The sequence below is a fragment of the Penicillium nucicola genome (assembly GCF_028828085.1).
Source record: "Penicillium nucicola strain IBT 29836 chromosome Unknown utg000008l, whole genome shotgun sequence".
Taxonomy (NCBI): domain Eukaryota; kingdom Fungi; phylum Ascomycota; class Eurotiomycetes; order Eurotiales; family Aspergillaceae; genus Penicillium; species Penicillium nucicola.
In genome coordinates, this window is record NW_026643132.1 from 1,679,657 (window position 1) to 1,700,917 (window position 21,261).

General features: G+C 50.3%; 12 protein-coding genes across 12 annotated transcripts; 7 read left to right on the forward strand and 5 right to left on the reverse strand.

Annotated features, from left to right (window-relative positions):
• Positions 1-850: 850 nt before the first annotated feature.
• N7511_008120 (uncharacterized protein) lies at positions 851-2,004 on the forward strand (the record flags this gene model as incomplete). The annotated part of the gene is made up of 2 exons (XM_057130497.1): positions 851-962; positions 1,046-2,004. The coding sequence occupies 2 exons, from the start codon at positions 851-853 to the stop codon at positions 2,002-2,004; spliced, it is 1,071 nt and encodes a 356-aa protein (XP_056982280.1).
• Positions 2,005-2,923: 919 nt separating this feature from the next.
• N7511_008121 (uncharacterized protein) lies at positions 2,924-4,332 on the forward strand (the record flags this gene model as incomplete). Its single annotated transcript, XM_057130498.1, has 5 exons — positions 2,924-3,062; positions 3,163-3,172; positions 3,308-3,463; positions 3,586-3,859; positions 3,913-4,332. 5 exons carry the CDS (start codon positions 2,924-2,926, stop codon positions 4,330-4,332), a joined length of 999 nt encoding a protein of 332 aa, XP_056982281.1.
• Positions 4,333-4,879: 547 nt separating this feature from the next.
• N7511_008122 (mannosyltransferase complex subunit MNN9) lies at positions 4,880-6,084 on the forward strand (the record flags this gene model as incomplete). The annotated part of the gene is made up of 2 exons (XM_057130499.1): positions 4,880-5,995; positions 6,064-6,084. The coding sequence occupies 2 exons, from the start codon at positions 4,880-4,882 to the stop codon at positions 6,082-6,084; spliced, it is 1,137 nt and encodes a 378-aa protein (XP_056982282.1).
• Positions 6,085-7,180: 1,096 nt separating this feature from the next.
• On the forward strand, positions 7,181-8,043 carry N7511_008123 (SDR family NAD(P)-dependent oxidoreductase; the record flags this gene model as incomplete). The annotated part of the gene is made up of 2 exons (XM_057130500.1): positions 7,181-7,646; positions 7,724-8,043. 2 exons carry the CDS (start codon positions 7,181-7,183, stop codon positions 8,041-8,043), a joined length of 786 nt encoding a protein of 261 aa, XP_056982283.1.
• Positions 8,044-8,208: 165 nt separating this feature from the next.
• N7511_008124 (GFA family protein) lies at positions 8,209-8,673 on the reverse strand (the record flags this gene model as incomplete). Its single annotated transcript, XM_057130501.1, has 1 exon — positions 8,209-8,673. The coding sequence occupies one exon, from the start codon at positions 8,671-8,673 to the stop codon at positions 8,209-8,211; it is 465 nt and encodes a 154-aa protein (XP_056982284.1).
• A 422-nt stretch (positions 8,674-9,095) lies between these two features.
• N7511_008125 (uncharacterized protein) lies at positions 9,096-9,812 on the reverse strand (the record flags this gene model as incomplete). The annotated part of the gene is made up of 1 exon (XM_057130502.1): positions 9,096-9,812. The coding sequence occupies one exon, from the start codon at positions 9,810-9,812 to the stop codon at positions 9,096-9,098; it is 717 nt and encodes a 238-aa protein (XP_056982285.1).
• Positions 9,813-10,576: 764 nt separating this feature from the next.
• On the reverse strand, positions 10,577-11,854 carry N7511_008126 (uncharacterized protein; the record flags this gene model as incomplete). Its single annotated transcript, XM_057130503.1, has 1 exon — positions 10,577-11,854. The coding sequence occupies one exon, from the start codon at positions 11,852-11,854 to the stop codon at positions 10,577-10,579; it is 1,278 nt and encodes a 425-aa protein (XP_056982286.1).
• Positions 11,855-12,180: 326 nt separating this feature from the next.
• On the forward strand, positions 12,181-14,573 carry N7511_008127 (uncharacterized protein; the record flags this gene model as incomplete). Its single annotated transcript, XM_057130504.1, has 3 exons — positions 12,181-12,951; positions 13,004-14,486; positions 14,536-14,573. The coding sequence occupies 3 exons, from the start codon at positions 12,181-12,183 to the stop codon at positions 14,571-14,573; spliced, it is 2,292 nt and encodes a 763-aa protein (XP_056982287.1).
• A 1,037-nt stretch (positions 14,574-15,610) lies between these two features.
• On the forward strand, positions 15,611-16,126 carry N7511_008128 (uncharacterized protein; the record flags this gene model as incomplete). The annotated part of the gene is made up of 1 exon (XM_057130505.1): positions 15,611-16,126. One exon carries the CDS (start codon positions 15,611-15,613, stop codon positions 16,124-16,126), a length of 516 nt encoding a protein of 171 aa, XP_056982288.1.
• A 1,256-nt stretch (positions 16,127-17,382) lies between these two features.
• On the forward strand, positions 17,383-18,456 carry N7511_008129 (uncharacterized protein; the record flags this gene model as incomplete). The annotated part of the gene is made up of 2 exons (XM_057130506.1): positions 17,383-17,794; positions 17,879-18,456. The coding sequence occupies 2 exons, from the start codon at positions 17,383-17,385 to the stop codon at positions 18,454-18,456; spliced, it is 990 nt and encodes a 329-aa protein (XP_056982289.1).
• Positions 18,457-18,676: 220 nt separating this feature from the next.
• N7511_008130 (GAF domain-containing protein) lies at positions 18,677-19,554 on the reverse strand (the record flags this gene model as incomplete). The annotated part of the gene is made up of 4 exons (XM_057130507.1): positions 18,677-18,787; positions 18,858-19,254; positions 19,327-19,436; positions 19,552-19,554. 4 exons carry the CDS (start codon positions 19,552-19,554, stop codon positions 18,677-18,679), a joined length of 621 nt encoding a protein of 206 aa, XP_056982290.1.
• Positions 19,555-19,834: 280 nt separating this feature from the next.
• Positions 19,835-20,425, reverse strand: N7511_008131 (uncharacterized protein; the record flags this gene model as incomplete). Its single annotated transcript, XM_057130508.1, has 2 exons — positions 19,835-20,178; positions 20,230-20,425. The coding sequence occupies 2 exons, from the start codon at positions 20,423-20,425 to the stop codon at positions 19,835-19,837; spliced, it is 540 nt and encodes a 179-aa protein (XP_056982291.1).
• Between the last annotated feature and the right edge of the window lie 836 nt (positions 20,426-21,261).

A 21,261-nucleotide genomic window follows, 5' to 3' on the forward strand; every position in this document is an offset into this window, starting at 1 on the left:
GTGGGAGCTTGGACAATCCAAGACATGTACGTAGCAGCAGGAGGGTGTATAGAGTCATTCCCCAAGGGAGATTTCACCCGCTTGCCCACAGCCAGTCAGCATGAATGAGGGGGGGTTCCACGCGTGGTGATAGGTGTCGGGTGACGGCGACGGCCCTTGCAGCATAGCTGATTTCCCTGTAGATTGGCTTTCCAACGACGCAGCCTGAGTGACCTGAGGACTCGGAAACTGACTCAAAAACGTGAAATTTCGATGACCAGGTGCCTCGCATGACCCCGATCGCGAGGGGATCATCTCTCGGATGGTAGATGTGAAGAACGAGTATATAAGACCTGGAAGCCTGGTCACCGGGTTATTGCGCGTGGGGAACGCGGGTTTCACAGGTGCCTAGACTCTTTATAAGGAGACGTCGGCAAAGGGTGAAGGGGAAAATTTTCCACCAAATTTCCATGTCCAAGTTCTGATCGGCCCCCACTGCAAACGGCACATTCGTCATTGGGGAAATTGGAAATCGGAATATTTTGACGGTCTACTTTTGCGCAAGGTATGTGAAGAAGTGTATTTTCTATTGTCTATGTTGGCTGGATCTAGGATCACTCTCAATCTCGAGTGTGCTGTTCCATTTCTCTCGGTTGTTCTATATAACTCATGGCCCTAACATGACTATGAAGCGCAGTGCCACAGTGGGACTCCCCGCAAGTGTCCTGCGGGTGCTTAATGCACACTAACGGGTCACAGATGAGAAAACACTCAGAATCCCCTTTTTCCTTTTCTTTTTCTTCTTCGTCTCGCTCTTCTTCCTCTCTCTATCCATCATCTCGCAGTTCTCTCTCCCGTAAGTCAATGCTCCATGTTCTACACCATCCTGTTCCTACCCGTGTCTATCTATAAAAACGGATGTGTTTTCCACTCCGCTACCATTGGTCTACCCCCTGTTGACCTATGGACAATTCCCCCCCTCGGTGACATAATTTGTCGGCTATCGCGAGACTCACATACCCAAGACACGTGTGACATTCCTATTCCCATGCTAATCCGGTTGCAGGCCAATCACCGGACTCCGACCGGCCCTCAACATTCCGACCAAGAGAGCATCTGGAGAGTCTGATCGTAAAGCACGGTTACCCCACTCCCGTGTCGCTCTCATCCCTAAGGGATTTGACGGCCACTTCATCTACTTATACTCCCCCTTCGCCCCGTCGTCCATACCATCCGGATTCTCTTCCAATCGACGCTTTCGATTCGCTTTCTCTGTCCTCAGCCACCAGACCCATTCCCATTCCAAGACGACCAAGTCTAGCGTACGAAGAAGACTTGCCTGTCACACCACTGACCGGCCGTTTCGATCACGACGACTACTTTGACGATTGGGAACGCGCGTCACAATCCGCCAGATCCCGGCATATCCCTTCGCCGATCCGGTCCAACCGTACCGGCCGTTATACTTCCAGGCCAACACCACCCAGGACAAGCATGAGGTCTGATAGTTCGCCCTTTTATTCCCCGGTTGCTTCTCCAGTCATGTCACCGCGACGCTCAACGTCCCCCCAAGCCCCTCGTTCTCGAACCCAGAACACAGCCAAGCCAAAGCCCATGCCGGGCTTCCATCTTGGCGCCTTGCCCCGATTTCATCCTGCTGTTTATCAGCCCAATGCCACTACTTCACTTGGGGAGCCGGCATCTCCGCGGCAATCCCGACAGCCCACTTACCGCACCTCTGCCAGCTCACGAGGAGACGTGATGTGGCAGTACCGCGAGTTTATGGAGAATACCCATCAAGGTCCCTCAGCGCCCCGCCTGGATCCGCTGGTCAGTCCTGGCCCCGTCACTCCGCTGGCGTTGGAGGCCGGCGACTACCTCACCAGCGGCTCGTTGAACAACACTTCTGAGCGGACCCCGCGAGATGTGCCCAAGAATTCAGGACCTCCTGCCGAGCTGGTTGAGAAATTGATTGCGTTTGAAGAGAAGGCCCGCAAGGCCCGCAAGGCTGCCAAGGGCCGATGAGCCAGTTCCACCCTCTCACCTCTCACCTCTCACCGCTTCTGCATCAAAATGGTGTTCTGTCTTTGATTTTTTATTTTCTGTTTCATTCTCAGTGGGATTCATGCATGAGACCCATATTTTCTGTTTCTGCTGTTTTTCGGTGTTTGGGTACCAACATGGGCTGCGAAACTCATACAAGACTGCCGATCCAGCATACATGGGATTGATCTTATTGATTTACGTGCGATCATTGTTTAAACTGTCAACGTCTGCTTTAGCTCACGTTGATCTTGCATCACGATATTATGTATCTGCAAATATTATACCCCGCCCCAGTCCTTCTTTGGACTAGCTTTTCTCAATCGAATGATCATCTCTCATCTATACTCCATGGCGCGGTGGACCTCAATAGTCCCTGTAATCTACACCTATCAAAGAAACCAATATTGATGTCTCGGGTAACGAAATAACCTTCCGAGGGCCCAAACACAAAGATCAACCAGCCAACCCCAGATATACTCTAAACTCCACCAAAACTAGGGCTGTCGTCCAAGCATCGCGTTGAAGCCTGAGGCACCATCCCCGGAGCTGCCCCAACACTCCCCGAGAGGAATCTGCGGGGCCCAAAAGAATCATAAAACATTGAACATCTCCCCCTTCCACACCGAAATCCCTCTCAATTACTCTATACAAACCTTATCCCCATCTCTTATACCCCAGAAAATCCCCCATCCCCTCCCCCAAAGAGAGACACCGACACCAAACTCGAACCCCGGACTCCCTATCCTTATCGGCATCCGTCGCCACTTCCAGCTACAGTAGATCGCCGCGCGCACAAGCACCCCATTCGCAAAGCCTCCCACACCGACACATTAGCACATTGGCACATTGGCACATTGGCACACCCGGCACCCGAGATCGCAGATCTACCACATTCACTATGTCATCGGCGCCGGCGCCTTTGCCCGTTTCAACGCCACCCAAAACGGCGGATACCGCGCCTGTTAATGCACAGACGTCAAAGTCGAATTACAAGGGGTTCGTCGCGGGTGTGTTTTCCGGTATTGCGAAGCTGAGTGGTATGTACTGTACTCTTTTTGCCTCTTTCATTTGCTTGGCTTGCACGTTCTGTTCTGCTTGGGCTTGCGCTGACCGCTGTGGTTGTTTGCTTTTTTTTAGTTGGTCATCCGTACGTATTTCTTTTACTATGCGCGTCATCACCCACCCCGGATTTACACTGTCGCCCTTCTTTGACGGGGATGGGGCTGTGAATGGGACTGGGGCTTGGATTGTTGGGATAGTTGGTTAACCTCTTCGCGTGCAGATTCGATACTGTCAAGGTTCGACTACAAACGAGTAAGGATGCTCAGTTCCGCGGTCCGCTCGACTGTACTCTGCAGACGGTGCGGAAGGAGGGCGTGAAGGGCTTGTATAAGGGTGCTACGCCGCCGCTGGTCGGATGGATGGCCATGGACTCTATGTGAGTGGTTCCCCCAACTTTGAACTGGTGTCGCGTGTTGCATGCTGCTCCCGCGAGCAACGCGCAATGCTATGGCCGCGAGTATGGCTTGCATGGATGGCAGCTGACGCTCTGAACTACAGCATGCTAGGCTCTTTGACATTGTATCGCCGGTTACTTCTCGAAAACGTCTTTTCCAAGCCTCATCTTCGCCCTTACCTTCCCTTCTGCGGCTCCCAGCCTGATCTTGCCACGCTCCCGAGTTTTGGACATGGAATTGCTGGTATCATGGCCGGTACGACGGTCAGCTTTATTGCTGCTCCTGTTGAACATATAAAGGCTCGACTGCAAGTTCAGTATGCTGCGGATAAGTCGCAGCGCATGTATAGTGGGCCGATTGATTGCATTCGCAAGATGGTACGTCCACCGAAAGCTGATGCCGATTCATAAAGGTGCTAACGATTGATCAGCATCGCACACATGGCATCCGTGGTATCTACCGCGGCCTCTGGGCCACAGTCTTCTTCCGCAGCTTCTTCTTCTGTTGGTGGGGATCCTACGATGTCCTGACGCGCCATTTCAAGCAAAACACCTCACTGTCTGCGCCGGCAATCAATTTCTGGGCCGGTGGTATCTCGGCCCAGATCTTTTGGCTGTTTTCTTACCCTTCAGACGTTGTCAAGCAGCGTCTCATGGTTGACCCGATGGGTGGGGCGTTGAACGACGGCGAGCGCCGCTTCCGCGGGTGGAAGGATGCTGCCAGGGCAGTCTGGCGTGAACGTGGGTGGAAGGGGTATTGGCGGGGCTTTGTGCCGTGCTTCCTCAGGGCGTTCCCGGCGAATGCGATGGCTTTGGTTGCATTCGAGGGTATAATGCGCACCTTGCCCTAATCTTACTATGACGCGCCATTGAGCGTGAATATGATATTGTACATACTTTAGAGATCTCTATTATTTAGACCTATATTACCCCCATGCCTCTTTTTCTCATGAATGGGTGTTCTGGAAAAGTCATTTTCCATACAGGAGCTGCGATAGGTGGGTCGTGATGCTCAGGAATGCCTCCTTGACAGGCCGCATTCGGCGATGCAGGCCGGGACCCTCACTCCGGTATCCCGCGATAACACGTAGAGAATAGAAAGTCCGATCGAGTCGCGATTTGCAATTGGGCCATGCGCACGTTGAGATGAGATAGTGGAGTGACATGAGATCCCACGTCTTGTTCCGGAACAGAGAATAAATCTAATCTCCCGGACAACTTTTCTTCCATTTCTCCCCCCTTCAAGGATCAGAGAATAGACCGACTATCCTCAGTTTCTCATCTCGGAGGAATACCTTGGTACCTGAATGCCTGAGGCTACCCGGTGACCTCCAACGGTGTCACGAACTCACCATCCGACGACACTCGACAAAACCCGCAGACCACACCCAAACGGCCATGGCCGTCGCACGCTCGATGCGCCGCACGAGCCCGATCAGCCTCCTGCTAGCAGCCCTGATAGCATTCGGCTTCATCTGCTTCATGCTGACTCCCTCGACACCCGCAGCCACATCGTCATCCGCATCCTCACAACAACGACAAGAAAACGCCGCGGAACACCCCCTCTCCCCACCCACGAAACCATTCTTCAAATCCCAAGCTGTCCGCAGCGATGGCCACAAAGCCGCGCCCCCAGTCGTCCACTACAACCTCAACAGCCTGACCAGCACGGCCAATTCCGTCGCCAACGGCGAGCGGGTCCTGATCCTCACCCCGCTAGCCCGCTTTTACCAAGAATACTGGGATAACCTGGAGAAAATGAGCTATCCCCATGAATTGATCTCGCTGGGATTCATCGCGCCCAAAACGAAAGAGGGCAATGCCGCCGTCGCCGCCTTGGAGAAAGCCATCGCGAAAACCCAATCCGGCCCCATTGACTCTCGATTCGCGAGCATCAGTATCCTCCGCCAAGATTTCGAACCCCCACTCACATCCCAGGACGAAAAAGAGCGCCATAAGCTTAGCGCGCAGAAGGAGCGTCGGGAGTCGATGAGTCGCGCGAGGAACAGTCTCGTCTTCACGACCCTCGGCCCGGCCACGTCCTGGGTTCTCTGGCTGGACGCGGATATCGTGGAAACGCCCGCGTCGCTCATCCAGGACCTGACCAGCTTCGACCAGCCCGTCATCGTGCCGAACTGTTTCCAGCGGTACTACGATTCCTCGAAGCGGAAGTGGGATATCCGGCCTTATGACTTTAATTCGTGGGTTGATAGTGAACGGGCGCAGAATCTTGCGTCGCAGATGGGCCCCGATGAGATCCTTTTGGAGGGTTATGCTGAGATCCCGACTTATCGCACTTTGATGGCTCACTTGCCTGATTTTAAGAAGCTTGATCCTAAAAAGATGCTTGCGTTGGATGGCGTTGGGGGTACGGCACTGCTTGTCAAGGCGGATGTGCATCGTGATGGGGCTATGTTCCCTGCTTTTCCTTTCTTCCATCTTGTTGAGACGGAGGGTTTTGCGAAGATGGCTAAGAGGTTGGGGTACGAGGTGATTGGGTTACCGGATTATTTCGTATGTTTTTCCTCTTCTACTTGCTCTTGTCGTTTGATGAATGGGCTTGCTGACACGGTGCTTTCTAGGTTTATCACTATAACGAGTAAGATGATGGTCGAGAGCTTCCGTCCGGTTCATGATGTCCTCACTCTATTCTTCTGCATTTATCTCGCGCTGTGCGCTTCTCGTCCTCTCACCTTGTCTCACTTTTTTTTCTCGTTCTTTTTCATTCTTCTCAAGCTGTGACGAGACCTCATTAGCAACATCTTGGCGTTCGTGCTTCATCGGGGCTTGGTTATCTATCTTATTTCATACGTGCTACTTTTGTTTCTTCTCAATGTGCCCAGACTGTCATTGCATTCTCTTAGCAAAAAACATGACTGGGAATCAGTTTGGCGAGGGGAGTTACCTGTCACTTGAGTTCTATGGGGGCGTTGCTGGCTGTTGAATCTTGTTCATTTTTTTTGGGTTCTAATGTGGCGTATTGTACTGCCATCTCAAATACATTACTCTTCCTGTTCGAGTTCAACCACAACGATAAATCCTGAGAATCTAAACCCTCAACACGGAGACTGCGACTATATTGTATTGCGTACGTCAACCCGGAAAGTAGGGCTTAGGGCCCCGGAAAGCTCATCTTCCGGGACAACACGTGAGCAGAATACAGGGATTTGTATTGCGGCTCACTCGATAGGCCAATGCAGATATACTGTACAGACATACTCAAGTTGACATACAGTACATGCAACTACTGCAATCTAATCTAGATCCAACTTGACGATATCAAGATATCCATCCGGCTATATGGGTATCAAATGTTTCCAGATACTATCTCCTCTCACCCCAATCGCTGTAATTCACACCCCAAGCAATCAATACCCGCGTAACCGCAATACCACTCGGCAACGCCAACTTCCTTGAGTGGTCCGACTTCCTCAGTCCCGCTCGTTCCCCAGAAAATAGTGGCGCCAAGTTGACTTCTATGAAAACCAACGTGTCCAACAGAGACGGAAGACGGGTAATATGCCACCCGTCGCCTAAATTACTTCCAAATGACGGAGTATTTAAACCAGTAAAGCCCAATCTCCAAATGTAAACCTCCAATCCAACAATCCAATCTAATCCAATTCCAACTCCCCTCTTCCTCTCACTTCACAAACCCCCAACCGACCCCCAAAAACCAACACCCAAACCCAACCAAAAATGACCACAACCAACCTCACCGGCAAAACCTGCCTGGTCACCGGCGCAGGGGGCGGTCTAGGCAAAGCAATCGCAACGCAATTCCTAGAAGCAGGCGCCAACGTCGTCATCTGCGATATTAACGAGACTCGTCTCCAAGAGACATCAGCGGAGCTATCACCCAAGGGCCCACTGAAAGCCATCAAGACGGATATCACCAACACGGGCGAAGTAGAAACCCTCTTCGAGACAGCCATTGGCGCATTCGGCAAGATCGATGTCCTGGTCAACAACGCCGGTATCATGGACCACTTTGACCCAATCGGGGATCTGGACATGGAGCTCTGGGACCGTGTCATTGCGCTTAACTTGACTGCGCCGGCTCTGCTGAGTAAACTTGCTGTGCGCAATATGCTTCAGCAGGAGACTGTCGATGGACGGATTATCAATATTGTTTCTGTTGCTGGGAAGGCTGGGTGGGCTAGTGGTATGTATCTGAACTCATGGTCCTAGTTTTGGTTTCATTGGGGTCGAGGAGCTGAATGCTGATGGTGATTGTGATAGGCGCTGCTTATACGGCTAGCAAGCATGGTCTTGTTGGCTTGACGAAGAACACGGCTGCTTTCTACGGTACTAAGGGTATCAAGTGTAATGCGTTGATGATGGGTGGTATGCATACGAATATTGTTGATGCGTTCAAGACGGGTATGCATACCGAGGGGTATCAGAAGATGGCGTCGATTTTGGAGTCTATTCAGACGCCCCCTGTGGATGTGGATGAGGTTGCTGGGTTCTGTGTTAATTTGACTTATGGCAAGGGAGCTGGGCAGATTAATGGCGCTACTATTGCTATTGATAATGGGTGGACATCTGTTGTTGGATGAGTGGGAACCTTAGAAAGGATAAGTTATATCTTGGTACATATGTACTGTAACTTAGTCGCCTTTGACTTTCTACATAGCGGTCAATGTGTATTTATTGAGAAACGCAACATTCCGGAAGAATCAAAATCTCTCTGATGCCGAGTACCCCCCTCGTCTCGTCTACTTCTAGTTCACCAACGGATTTGGCTGAGGAGGCGCTCCCTCCCACCTCTCCACGCCCTCAGGAATGTCAATAATGGCCTCCTGACACCAGATGTGAACGGCAGACTTCATCAAGTCTTTACCAAGGTCTTCCAAGCAGCCGCCCTTGACATTGGTAATAGCAGAGAAATGAGGCTGTTCACCCGGTGCAGGCACGAAATCCCGGAAACGATGGAAGAGCCGTGAACCACAGCCCTTGCAGAAAACACACTCCATTTCACGGCCCTTGAGTGTGATCCGGGTGTAGCTGCTCACCAGCCCTGATGTTGAGGCTGGGAGCTCGAAGTAGGGGAATGTTGCTGTGATGCCAAAGGCTGAAGAGCTTTGGTGTTGGCATTCTGTGCAGTGGCAAATCCATAGTTTTAGGGGTTTGTCTGTTGGGGCTGTAAATTGGACCTTGGAGCATTGGCAGCGTGCTTTCATTCCCATTTTTATGTTTGGTGGGGGTTGGAGGAGAGTGGTGACTGGGGATGAGGTTAAAGTATTAAGGTTGGTGGGGTAAGAGGCAATGCGTTGGAAGGCGAATGCAGATCTCGTGACCATCAAGTCAAGCGAGGAATTGAGAGCGTCGATTATCAGATGTGAGGCAATTGGACAAATTGTTGGATTTCTCGGAGGCTTGAAAACATCGGACTGGGCTCGCTTTCTTGATTGCGCGACCCCAGTTATACTGCAACCACCAGCTACCATTACTTCTTTCAATGATCTACTAAAAAGCCTTGTACATTCACGATCTTGATAATAATACAAGTGCAACCCCAATGCACAGTCCTAATCATATATCCACCCCAGGTACGGCCAACCAAAGCATACCTAAGCTCCAAGTAAAGTCAAGTCACATCAAAACCATCTCAAAACCCAACAGAAACCTCCACCCCCCTCAAAGTCCGATGCGTCTCAAAACCAACCTGCCCAACACAATCCCCATACTCATAAGCATCCTTCAGAGCCCCAACCCTCCCCGGCGAAACCGGTTTCCCAAAAGTGACCGCGCTCCTCGGCAAGTCCGCACAGGAATGCCCACCCGCAGCATTCCAAGGATAATACTCCACGAAGCCCATCTGATCACCCACAATGCCACCAGACCCCCCAGGCAGCGTGTAAGAGCCAACACGAGTCTCATTCCCGCTGATCACATCAACCAAAGTCCCGGTCCAGGTCGTGCCAGCTGTATTATTCACATGGAGCAAATACGCATGCGCGTACGAGCCTTCAATGTCGATTGCGCAGCTGACCCCTGCGCCGCCATCTGCGCCGTCGCTGCAGTTCGGGTCTGTGGAGGTTGTTCCGGCTATGAAGCTGGAGAAGGCAGCGTGGAGTTGGGGTTTGGAGTTCTTGGTCGGGCGTGGCTGGAGCCCTGTGTAGCCTACGTCTTTTTGGTTGGCGAAGTTGTATTGTTGCGCGAAGTAGTAGCCGCTTTCGTGGGTTGCATTGGCGATGTTCATTGGGAAGGTTATTTCGGGAAGCGGTTGGCTGCTGTTGCTCATGCTCCAGCTGATACCGACTAGGGCTTGGGTTGGTTGGAGGAGGAGAGTGAGGGCTGGGAGAGTTGTGTGGGAGAGTTTCATTTTGGTGGTTTTCTTTTTTTTTCAATTGGTCCTTTTGATGGATGGTTTGTATAGAGCTTTGGGTGGGCTGTTGTTGTGCTTCTTATAGTATTGAATTGCGTTGGGGTTACATTCGTATTCATAGATCTACATATTCGGGTGCGTTGTCAAGATGAAACATGGCGGCGTTTCAGTATATCTGCTGATCTACAAATCTGCCATCGGTTGTATAGTAGGATTTACTTAACCAAACTTTGATCGGAAATACAAAGTTTGAAATGAAATTGCTCATTTTGGCGAGCAAGTCGGAATATGAATGTCTTCCGATATTGGATAGATCCACGCCTTGCGAAAGGTTGATTTTGCGATTTGAAACACTTTGAGCAGTAAATAGTGTAACAATTTGTCATGTCAATTTGTATGAAAGGAATTGATATAATACTTTATTCACACATACTAAGACTCTTCGGTCATATAACGTAGTAAAAGTTTCCCTGCATTTTACATTGTTACCAGATCCCTTCTATCGTGCTTTTCCTTATAACATGATAACTTACCTAGAATAAAGCTGATATTAGCCATAGTTACTGGAGTTTGGCATCCATAGTATGCAATATCCGAGACTATAAGAATTATAATTGATAATGCGTCCTTAAACGGGATAAAGCCCGCCGCAATAGCCCGTTCGTTCAACGACGCGCAGAGTATACTTTACGATATAATTCAACCTAAACAAAATTGATATATTCATAGATAGTCATTAATTGGCCTTTTCCTGGCTGGAATCATCTCGAGCCCCAATCCGGTCTTTGAGAGCTGGAAAACAAATTGAGAAATTGAGCCAGAAATTCCATCAATACTAGCAACGCTGGGTATTGTAGTAACATAGCCGCCGCGTTCTGAGCTTGATCTGTGGCTGTCAATTCTCGGACAGGTTCAGTTGGGGGCTTCTCTGATTGTTGGTCCATGCCTCCATTCAATTGTCTGACTGCGCTTTTTAACCCCGAGCTACTGACACCACCGGTGCCAACTAGCCTTGTAACCATCGGCTCATCAACCAGAGTTGTGGAAGATGAATCCGAGACAGCGATCGGCTCACTGCACGGATCTATTGGAGCAGAAAGTAGCGGGTAGCTCTCATTTCCTTCGTTGACACTCTCGGGAGTAATGTTGATTGATGCATTCTCAAAAGTGACAGGTAATGTGGCCGGAACCTGCACAGGAATCCGCTTGTGATTCTCCATCTCCAATGAGCTCTCTAATCCCTTAGCAATAGCATCCAACGGGCGGTCAGGAGCGTTGGGACGAATAAGAGTCTCGCTGGTGCCCTGACGTTTCTTATCAGGTGGAGGAAATCGAAGATTACGCATAGAGTTCCTTATGCGATGACGGGTACTCTGTAAGCGACCCTCAATCTGAACTCGCATGAGAAACGGCTGGTACTTGTGCTGGAAAGCAAACCCAGTGTTAATGACGCTGCTGTGCGCCTTGCGGCCATCGAGCTCATTCTCGCACAACTCCCACTTCAGAGTGCGGTATAATGCGTCTGTGGCCTTGCGGTTGCCCGTAAATGACCAGCGACTATCGTAGACAAATGCTCTCTCGGATTCCAGACCTATGCCGCCGCCACCGTTGCCGAGGAAAGTGAATTGCGGGTTCAAGTGAAGCGTCTCTCTGGAGAAAATGCTGGTCGCTTCACCGACAAGGCCCTTCGGGCCGAAGTATTTTGTGATATGTAGTTGAGAAAGGCCAGAGTCTTTCTGTTGGTACGGTGAATTCGGAGGAAGATCTTCTAAAGTGACCAGAACAGTGGCACTAGCTAGGCGACAACCATATGGTTGATTGAATGATAAATCCATGTATACAATGCCGGCGGGGGAGGTTTCATCTCCTAGGTAGCCCCATTTCGATTTTGAGACCCGAAGTTGACAGTCCACATGGACTTTGCCCAGATCGCGGGAGCAAAGACTGGCGTCGTCGAGATTATCGAGTTCCTGATAAGTGCGCGCAAAGCGTCGCGAATGGGCCGGAGTCGATCGAGGTGGGATCAAGGACATGGTCATGTTGGGGAGATTACTGTAGAGCCTTTGAGTAGATCACTCACTTGGCCTTCTCCCTGGTCGGACTGGGGCAATGTGGAAACTGTGAAGCAAACAGCCTATAAGTTGTATAATAACAGACTAGTTCGTGCTTTGAAGGTAGTCGAACTAGTCTGATTGGATCAAAGCACGAGGCTATGCAAAGCCCCCTCTCCAGCTGAATATCCCCTGTTCTGTACACGTAGGACCTGCTGAACGGATTTCATTGGGTGATCATGGACCAGGTCAGCCCAGAGCATAGTTTTCGCATTCCTCCAAATCTTCATCGCGTACCAGATAGCCATTCTCTCATGGAAATCTTCAACTCCTCGTTCGGAAGTGCTCGACCAGGCCAGACACGCCTTTCAACCCAAGAGAATGCTCTCCCACGGAACAAAAGCAGCAGGAACCTTGAGGTTTCTGCGTTCGACGAGTTTAGGAATTTCCGCGAGGACCCAGAAAGGTCTATGGTCGCCCTTAGACCAATGTCTAACACGATGAAGGACGGATATCATCATATGACCACACCAGTGATACACAATACCATCACAGAGTCAGAATACCCCGCGGCCGAGCGTCCAGCAGCTTTGCAGCAGCCACGGCAGGGGATCAATTGGGAGGACGCCCAGAACATCTGGACTCCGTCTACAAAGCACGATATGACGATGCATTTCGAGATGGAAATCGTGGATGATATCGAATCTAGAATTGAAGAATTCTCCAAGTTGAAAAGACTGGGTGACTTTCGTACGGCCGAGCAATTCTATCGTGATTTTCTAGAGCCCCTGTCGGACACATATGTCATTGCAAACGAGTACGCCGACATGCTTATTGAGCAAGGAGCGTATGAGAAGCTAAACCAGTATATGAGAACGAAACAAGGGCTTTTTAATAAAGCACCGGTCTTCAACTCCTACTATCCAAGATCGGAAGCGGATATTTTGAGGGCCAACCTGTTGCTCATGGCTGCATTATCTGCCGCCAAAACACGCAATGAATTGAAAGAAGCATACGAAAAAGTGATATCCATGTACGCAAATTTGCCAAAGGAGCTTGACACAAATATGTTGAGTTCTTCAGAAGTAAAATTCTCAAGCTGTGGGGTCGCAGAGTATATATGCTTACCTGTATTAGCTCCAAATAGCGCTATCTGCGCTCAAGATTTTATCTCTAACTGGGCATGAGACGAATCTGCTTTACGAGCTCAAAATAAATAGCCTCTCCAAATGTTGCTACAACATGTACAAGAAGCTTGTGGTCCACGATCGGATATGGGACGCAAGAGACATGATTGTTGGGATGGTAGCCATCAACGGGCCAACCCATGCATGGCGACGGATCTTTGACGCTGATATCTATTCGCGGGACGCATTTTCCCGGATTCTTGAGGATTGGAACATGCAGCAGTACGATGAATCAACATATCTGGCTATTCTTGACGTTCTAATCAGCGTGGCCAGAGCTTTGTGCTCCTTGGCTGCCTCCGAGCCCAATGAATCAGGTCTTCAGGCCGCAGATCAGTGCTTGCAGTCTGCGCGTGGAATTGCAGATTGCCTGAAGGGGAATAACCAGGACCTGATGAAATCTCGCTCTTACATGCGCTTGGTGCTGGTTGAAGAGGAACTGCGAAGGAAAGTCGCATCAGGTGACCCTCTCTGCAGTCACCTTGGCACATTTCCAGGGCTGGCTGGTTGGACGGGTCTTACCCCAATTTATGTACCATTGAAACAAGAAAACCCAATGTGGTGTCCAGCGAAAGATCAAGCCGGAATTCATTCCTCGACGATGTTGGAATCCACGCTCCAGGCTGCCCACGAGCAGGAGGATTACGCGACAGAGGCCTTGTTACTTGGAGAAATGATAGTTCGTGCGTCAGAGGCGCCAATAGAGCGATACAAGCAGCTCAGCCACCTCCAAAAGAATATCCAGGGCGATACGCTCGGGTATCGACAGACTTGTCTGTCAAAGTTCCTGGTTGCGCAAACAGATCACGCTCGGAAAGAGTTGCTAGATGAGTTAATAGTGTTGCGTACAAGCCTCGAGGCCGGTTTCAAGTTCTCACTTAGCGATTGGTGTGCTTTCAGAATTGAAAAGACTCTCTGTGACTCTTTGGGGAATTCTTTTACAGACCTCCGAGCCGATAGGGAACCGTCCTTCTCCTCACATATTCCACAAAGCATCAAGGACACGATAGTGAATTTAGGCCTCGGTAATATTTATGGCCTTGAATTTAAACCCAAATTTGGCGGGCGAGGTCGCCGAGTCTATCCAGAAAGTCCAGAAAGTCCGGAAAGTGGCGAGCATACTGATTGGGACAGCTATTCCTCCGGATATCCGTTGCTTGCGCCTCATATGCCTAAGGTGCCTCCGCCTCATCTGGTACGTGAAGCTAGTAATGTGATCATCCGGGAGCCATCAAGCCATGATCGTCGACCAGTACGTTTCGCAGAACTGCACAGTGACGGCGAAACATACCAACCTTTTCAATCTCCTGACACCGCCAATTCGAAGCCACAGGAACGTTCCCGTAGTGGACCACCTCAAGAAGAAGAAGAAGTTGATGACAATGAAGAAGAAGAAGAAGAAGAAGCAATTTCACCGAAGTTACAAAACTCAGGTGAGATGGGAGGCCCCTTACCCAGAACTCCCCTCTAACATTTGTTTAGCGAAGATAGTGACACTAGAAGATCTTGGTCCTGACTAATAGGACTGAGATACTCTTGAATCGCGAGAAGAAAATAATAAAAAGCCCGTTGTACGGCTGGTCAGGCTGACGAGGAGAGAGAAGACCTAAGCTATGAGATGGCAGGTACATCCTTAAGTTCCGATACACAGCCCAAGGCATCAAACCTTTGAAAGCAGATGGCCTAGTGAATGGAGGATATTTTCATAACTATGACCACAATTTAGTCTACTCTGCATGCTCGATCTGCCGGATTGCATTCACTGTTTTGTCACTTGAGCCCGGCATATAATTTCCAGCCTTTTTATCGCCCTCTGGAGATTTCCACGTTGCAGTTCTCCTGATACTAATCTTATTTTCAACGCCCAATGTTTCCTTCCCAATTAGATGCATTTGAAGAAAAAGTCATTTTTTAGAGCCGAAATCCACCAATTTAGATCCCCAACTTCAGCTGCTGACTGAGAATCATTTGCACCACGGAGTCCCTGTGGCAACCAGAAATTTCATTTTCAGCTGTTATCTTGTGCGGAAGAGACTTCGATTTAACTTTCTATCCATGCTGGCTAGATCGATGTCTAGAGTTGTAGAGTTGTGCCGACTTGATAGAACTTAAGAACTACATTGTACTCGGATGCCTTTCTCCGTATCGTACAACAGACAAAAAGCTCCTTTGACACTCCCACCATGCCATAGCTCACCGGCCATGGACTATCGAAGAGAATGAGCCACGCATTCCGGGCATTGCTCAAGGTTGTTTCACCAGGGCGTTAAGGTCGATGCCCTGATAGGTCCGAGAACGATAGCGTCTGCGAAAAGCAAGACCGACCATACTATAGCGTCCACCTTACGTTCATCGGCTTGGTCTCTCCTACAGTACTTCCCCAGATACTTCCAGCAGAATCAAAGAATAAAAGCTTGTTTGCCTCGACAAGACCCGCTCTTGACCGTGTATCCTCGCCGACCTGTTGAGCACCTCCGACAGGCCCCCACTCTCATTGCAGCCACAACCGAGCAAACCGAGAATCTACCCACCGCTGTGAACTCCATACGAGAGAGCCATGTACGATTTCAATCTAGACATGAATTCTATGCTGCCGAATCGCAGGCTTGAGGCGCCGGAGGACAGGTATCCGCTCTCGCTATCGCCATTTCGGCCTGTGCGCTACGCCGATCCAGAGCCCCGGACGAGACGGGAATTATCCCACGCTGACGTGCTGGGAACTGAAAATGACCCTTTTCGGCAGCATCGCAAGGTCATCGAAGAAAGAAAACGGGATGAAGCTCTTAGCATTTTATCAAAAATGCAGGATGAGGAAATGAGAAATAACAAAGCGAAAAGTAATCTACAGTCTAAGCTGAGGACTGAAAGGCGTCCACTGCAAAGGCTCATGTTTGACGACGACAGCATTCAGATTGAACGACAAGTTCGAGAGAATATTGAGGCTGAACTTGGGATGACGTTGAATCAAGCTAAGACTATTATTCAAAGAGTCCGACAAGAGCGAGACCGCGGAGGGAACGGGGATGAAAGGAAAGAAGGCCAGAATTCTGTTGAAACACGATTTGAGACCTAGACAGATTCATGGGATGAGGTGAATACTTCTGATTTAACTCAGTACCGAACTTGCTGCCGTTTTGAAGTTTGTAGGGGGCTTGTTTTGAGGATACCCAGAAGATATCGGGTTCACTTGAATGTCCTCAGACGTGGAACCATGGTATGAAGTACTCTTAAATCCCTTTGCCGGCTCTGTTTAGTACTTGGCGGTTTCTAGTGAATAATGCCACAGGTCAAGAATAACCGTAAAGTCAGACGCACTGGGTTGGCAGTGGCCCGCTACCTTGTCTCCAGGAGCGGCTCTGTCAAGATAGCTCATCCAAGTCATTCCAGAACATCTCTACCTAATGAGGCCATACATTGACAATGCACATTGCGGTAGCAAAGCTGGCTCCGATAAAACCTATATGCTAGCCACCACTGTTGGACAAGAGCTACTCTCGAAGTCCAGCACCAATGACCTTATCCACCCGAAAGAGAAAGCGGTTCACAATATAAGAAATTCAGGAGAAAAGCTAGACGTCAGTTCCTTCACAAAGAGCTGATTATCACAATTAATTTAGCTGCTCAAATCAAACTCATTGACCCACATAAGCTGTTTGACATGGACGAAAATCGCATCTCCACCCGAGAACAAAAACCGTTCCTAGATGCGTCAAGTTTCAGATCAAGCTAAGCGACATTGCTTCCGCAACATGCCCCTGAGCAGGGGAGATATTGGCCTAGCCCCCGCATTTAGCAACTCCCAGATGCCGATCCTGCGTTTCATAGTTCTAGCCGATCTGGGTCTGTCTCATCTATATTGAACAATAGTTCTGTTTGAGATATACCGAGTAGTCGCTCGCTTGGATAATACTAAAAGCGCAGTATTTACAGCAGAAGCACAATCTCATTATACAATAAACTTGTATACACACCCCTATAATAGACAAATGAAAAGCGAAATCTCCAAAATCGACCCAAAAGAAAGCCACCATGTTCCTCCAGAAGCTCATCCTACTCCTAGCCACAGCAGTGGCCTGCATCCAAGCATGCGCATGCGCCATACCAACGCCCTCAACCCTCTCAGCGACATCAGTGTCAATATCAATATCAACATCAACAGCAACATCATCAATATCATCATCACCAACCCCCACCCCAAAAACAGCCCAAAAATGGACTCACCCCGGCGTAGTCCTCAGCAACGCCCAACTAAAGCACATCCGCCAAAACCTCCAAAACACCACCAAACCCTACAAAAAGGCCTACTCAGCCCTCCTCACCGACCACAAAATGACACCCGTGCGCACCCCTTCACCACCAAGCATCATAGAATGCGGCCCGTACTCGCAGCCAGACGTAGGCTGCACAGCCGAGCGCGACGACGCACTGCAGGCATACGGGAATGCCTTGGCGTGGGCGATTAGTGGGAATGCGAGCTATGCGCGACAGGCGATTGCGCTGATGGATGGGTATGCGGGGACGGTGAGGGGGCATAATAATTCCAATGCGAGGTTGCAGGCTGGCTGGGTTGGGTCTGTTTGGGCGAGGGCTGGGGAGTTGGTTAGGTATGCTGGGGATGGGAGTGGGAGTGGGAGTGGGTGGACGGAGGATGGAATTGAGAGGTTTGGGACGATGTTGAGGGATGTTTATTTGCCTTTGACTGTTAATGGGAGTGACTATGACGTTGGGAATTGGGAGCTTGGTGAGTGATTTGATATCCCCTCTGTAGTGCTCTGTGCGTACAAGGGTGGCATTGGGTACGGGCTGATTGGGCTGGATTTGATAGCGATGAACGAGGCGACGATTGGGATGGCTGTGTTCTTGGAGGATGCTGAGAGTTACCAGCATGCAATGCGACTGTTTAAGGCTCGTGTTCCGGCGACGATTTACATGACTGGTGATGGGGAGTATCCCATCGTGGCGCGAGGAGAGGGCTCGTCTGCCGATGCAATCGTGGAGTATTGGTTTGGTCAGGATGTGTTCAGGGAGGATGGACAGGCTCAGGAGACGTGTCGGGATCTAGAGCATACTGGATACTCGCTGGCATCTATTTCGCATATTGCAGAGACTGCCCGGATCCAAGGCGAGGATCTGTACAAGACCGATATTGGAAAGCGGCTTCGCTATGGTCTGGAATTCCAGGCTATGTATTCCAATGGGGAAGAGGTGCCTTCTTGGCTTTGCGGAGGGAAGTTGGACCTGACTCTTGGGCCTGTGACCGAGGTTGGGTTTAATGCCCTGTCGTTCAGGATGGGGATTGATATGCCCGAGACACAAAACTGGACGTTGGCGAAGCGACCTGTCGGGACTAATGGATTGTTTGTGGCATTTGAGTCGTTGACACATGCCCAGAATCCATTTTGAGCAAAGAATACTGCGTGGGAGGCCTTTATTTTTGAGAAATTGTAAGTATACATGAAAAGAGATATACCCAAGGACCTGTGGCAGTAGCAGGCCCCGGTATAGAAACAAATTGCGAAACTTTTGCGCGCAAAAGAACCAACAGCAAAATTCACAGTCCCAAGAAACGACTTTTATCCAAGACTCTATCTTCCATAACCATTATGGATTGTGTTTTTAACCTTTACCAATCGCAGTTCTCTCCAAGGAAGTTGGCCAGCTGCTCAAGGTACTTTTGGTCTTCGTCGTCAAAGCCGTTAGGCTCGGTGCAGTCGATGTCAATGATAGCGACAGTCTGCAGAAACACCAAAGTTAGCCAACAATGATCTGCAACCCAAAATTACATCAGCGGGTATAGAACGAACCTCTCCCCGAACCTTGATCGGCACAACAATCTCACTTCGGCTCTCGGCATCGCATGCAATGTGCCCAGGGAACTCGAGCACGTCAGGCACAACAACAGTCTCACCCTTGGCGGCCGCGGTACCGCACACACCTCTCCCGAAGCGAATCTCCTGGCAAGCGGGCTTACCCATGAAGGGTCCTAGGAGCAGAATCTGGTTCTCCGACGAGGAGTATGTGGTCGAGATGGTCACGCCGCCTGAGCCGGGCGCGCCTGGAAGAGGCGGGGAGGAAACGGGCGAAGCCAGGGCGGGGAATTTGTCATCGCGAATGTAGAATCCGGCCCAGTTGACGGAGGAGGAGGGCGCTGGGAGGGAGGCGTAGGCGTGCCAGAGGAGCGATGCGACGTTGGAGAGGTTGCTGGTGGTGGGTTAGCGGGGGTTTGTCTTGTGGGTGGTCGCATTGCATGCGGAGGGATCGAGCGTCACTCACCTGACCCAGTTCCGTTGGCCGTCCAATAGACCTTGTGTTTGGTCCAGGAGTTGTGTGTAGACGTCGGCCTTGGTGAGGCCTGGCGCGAAGTAGGAGGAGTCGGCGTGAGGCTGTTTGCGACGGAGTTAGCCTGGATTCAAGGGCGAGTAATGCAAGGCCGGAGACACAACCCCCAGCCTGGAGACACAATCCTCAGTCCGGGAAAACTGAAGCCATCTGACGTACCATGATTAATTATAGCTGTGTGGGAGGAGGAGAGTTGAGATGCGCCCAGGTATAAAAATGAGGCGTTTAGGCGGGGCCCAAGCCGAGCCGAACTTTCCAGGTTTGTTTCCTTTGTAATCAACGCTCATCACAGAGCAGTGGCAGATTCCTTTTGCTTCTGCGAGATCCTTCTTATATTCAAATGTCGGAATGTGGAGGACTGCAAAACATGGTTATCTCAACGGGTGGCTTCCCACCTCCCGACTCTTTCTCGTCAACTGTGCGGGGGTTGAACTCTATGGCCTCAATTACTCCGAGAACCAGATGTCGGGAGAATATCTGAGACTGGAACCTCCTCCTCATCTTTGACTGGCTGATGCAAGAGTGGAATGAAATGTGGCAGTCTGGTCCTAAACACCTTATGTACCTGGTGCTTCTCGATCAGACCGCAGATGATCTGGTGGACCTCCACACGAATCAAAGACCGAACTCGAGACATGGATCGCTTCCTGATTTGGAAATGGGTGTGTCGCAATGGACGGCCTGCCTCCAATGCCCGCGTCCCCTTAATCCAGCAGTCGGCATAGTTCACAGACCCAGATGGCTCCTGGACATGAACCTCATCCGGGGTAATGCGAACCACAGGACCTGGGTAATGGTCAGATTGGAGTTTACATGGTACCATGGCAGTATACTAACCGTATTTCTGGTGCATCTGGTGGATCTCATTTTCGAAGAAGCCAGGGCCCCAGGCTGAAAAGTAGATCTCATAGAGCCCCGTCGCAGCAGCAAGACGAGGACCCGGAAATCGACGGAGTGAATGGAACTGAAGACGATAAATGATCATGACCAAGTTATAGGCCACGGCACTGCCGAACAAGAACCAGGCGAGCATGATGACTATGAATGCAGTCCGCAGATGGAGTAGATTGGAGACTCTGGGGTATACTTGCACGCCCGACTACCTTAATTTAAAGAAGAAAAAAAAAGAACGACTGGAGATGAATCTAACCTCTCACCCTAAACCCTGTGTGCCCAGCCCCACGAACAAGCCCCGACTGGCCCTATACATGCACGATGCATTGCATAAACTTTCAAAAGCACGAACTCCCCATGTCTCCAGCATCGCCGATCTCTCCAGGAACATTCAGTATTCGTCGCCAGGTCCCAATTTCCCGGTAAGTTAGCGACACAATCTTTCCAGCGTTTCACGACCTCCTGCCAGTGATCGAAAATAGACACGAATCTGGTCGGGGAATCAGCATGATTGGATACATGGTACATCATACCGCTTTCTCTTGGGCCCGACTACACCGACAATGAGATTTAGTGTTGATCTAGTGTTGTCAGTGGGGGGAGTACGCAGTGCTGATTTGGCGCGGCTGGGGGTGTGGGGGGAGTGATCGCAGATCCAGACCGCCAGTTATGTCCACGGGTGTGCTGGATCCCTGTCGCTTGGTGATCTGTCGACTGTGCTCAGAGGTCCATCGAAGCGAGGGAATGGCGGTGGGCGTCATCTTGCATATCTTGCATAATACTCGGCTCTGCCTGTTCTAGGGCACTCGACAGTACGTCCAATTTCCTTATCTTAGCCGTCGCTTCGATGAGGACGCTCAGAGTCAGGCTCGGTCTGTGGCTAAATGAGCACTGTGCCTCACAATACTGTTATTTCGAGACTTAACTTTTGATGGCCTTCATCTCTCACCATGCCCCTTTTTCTTGGGGTTCTCG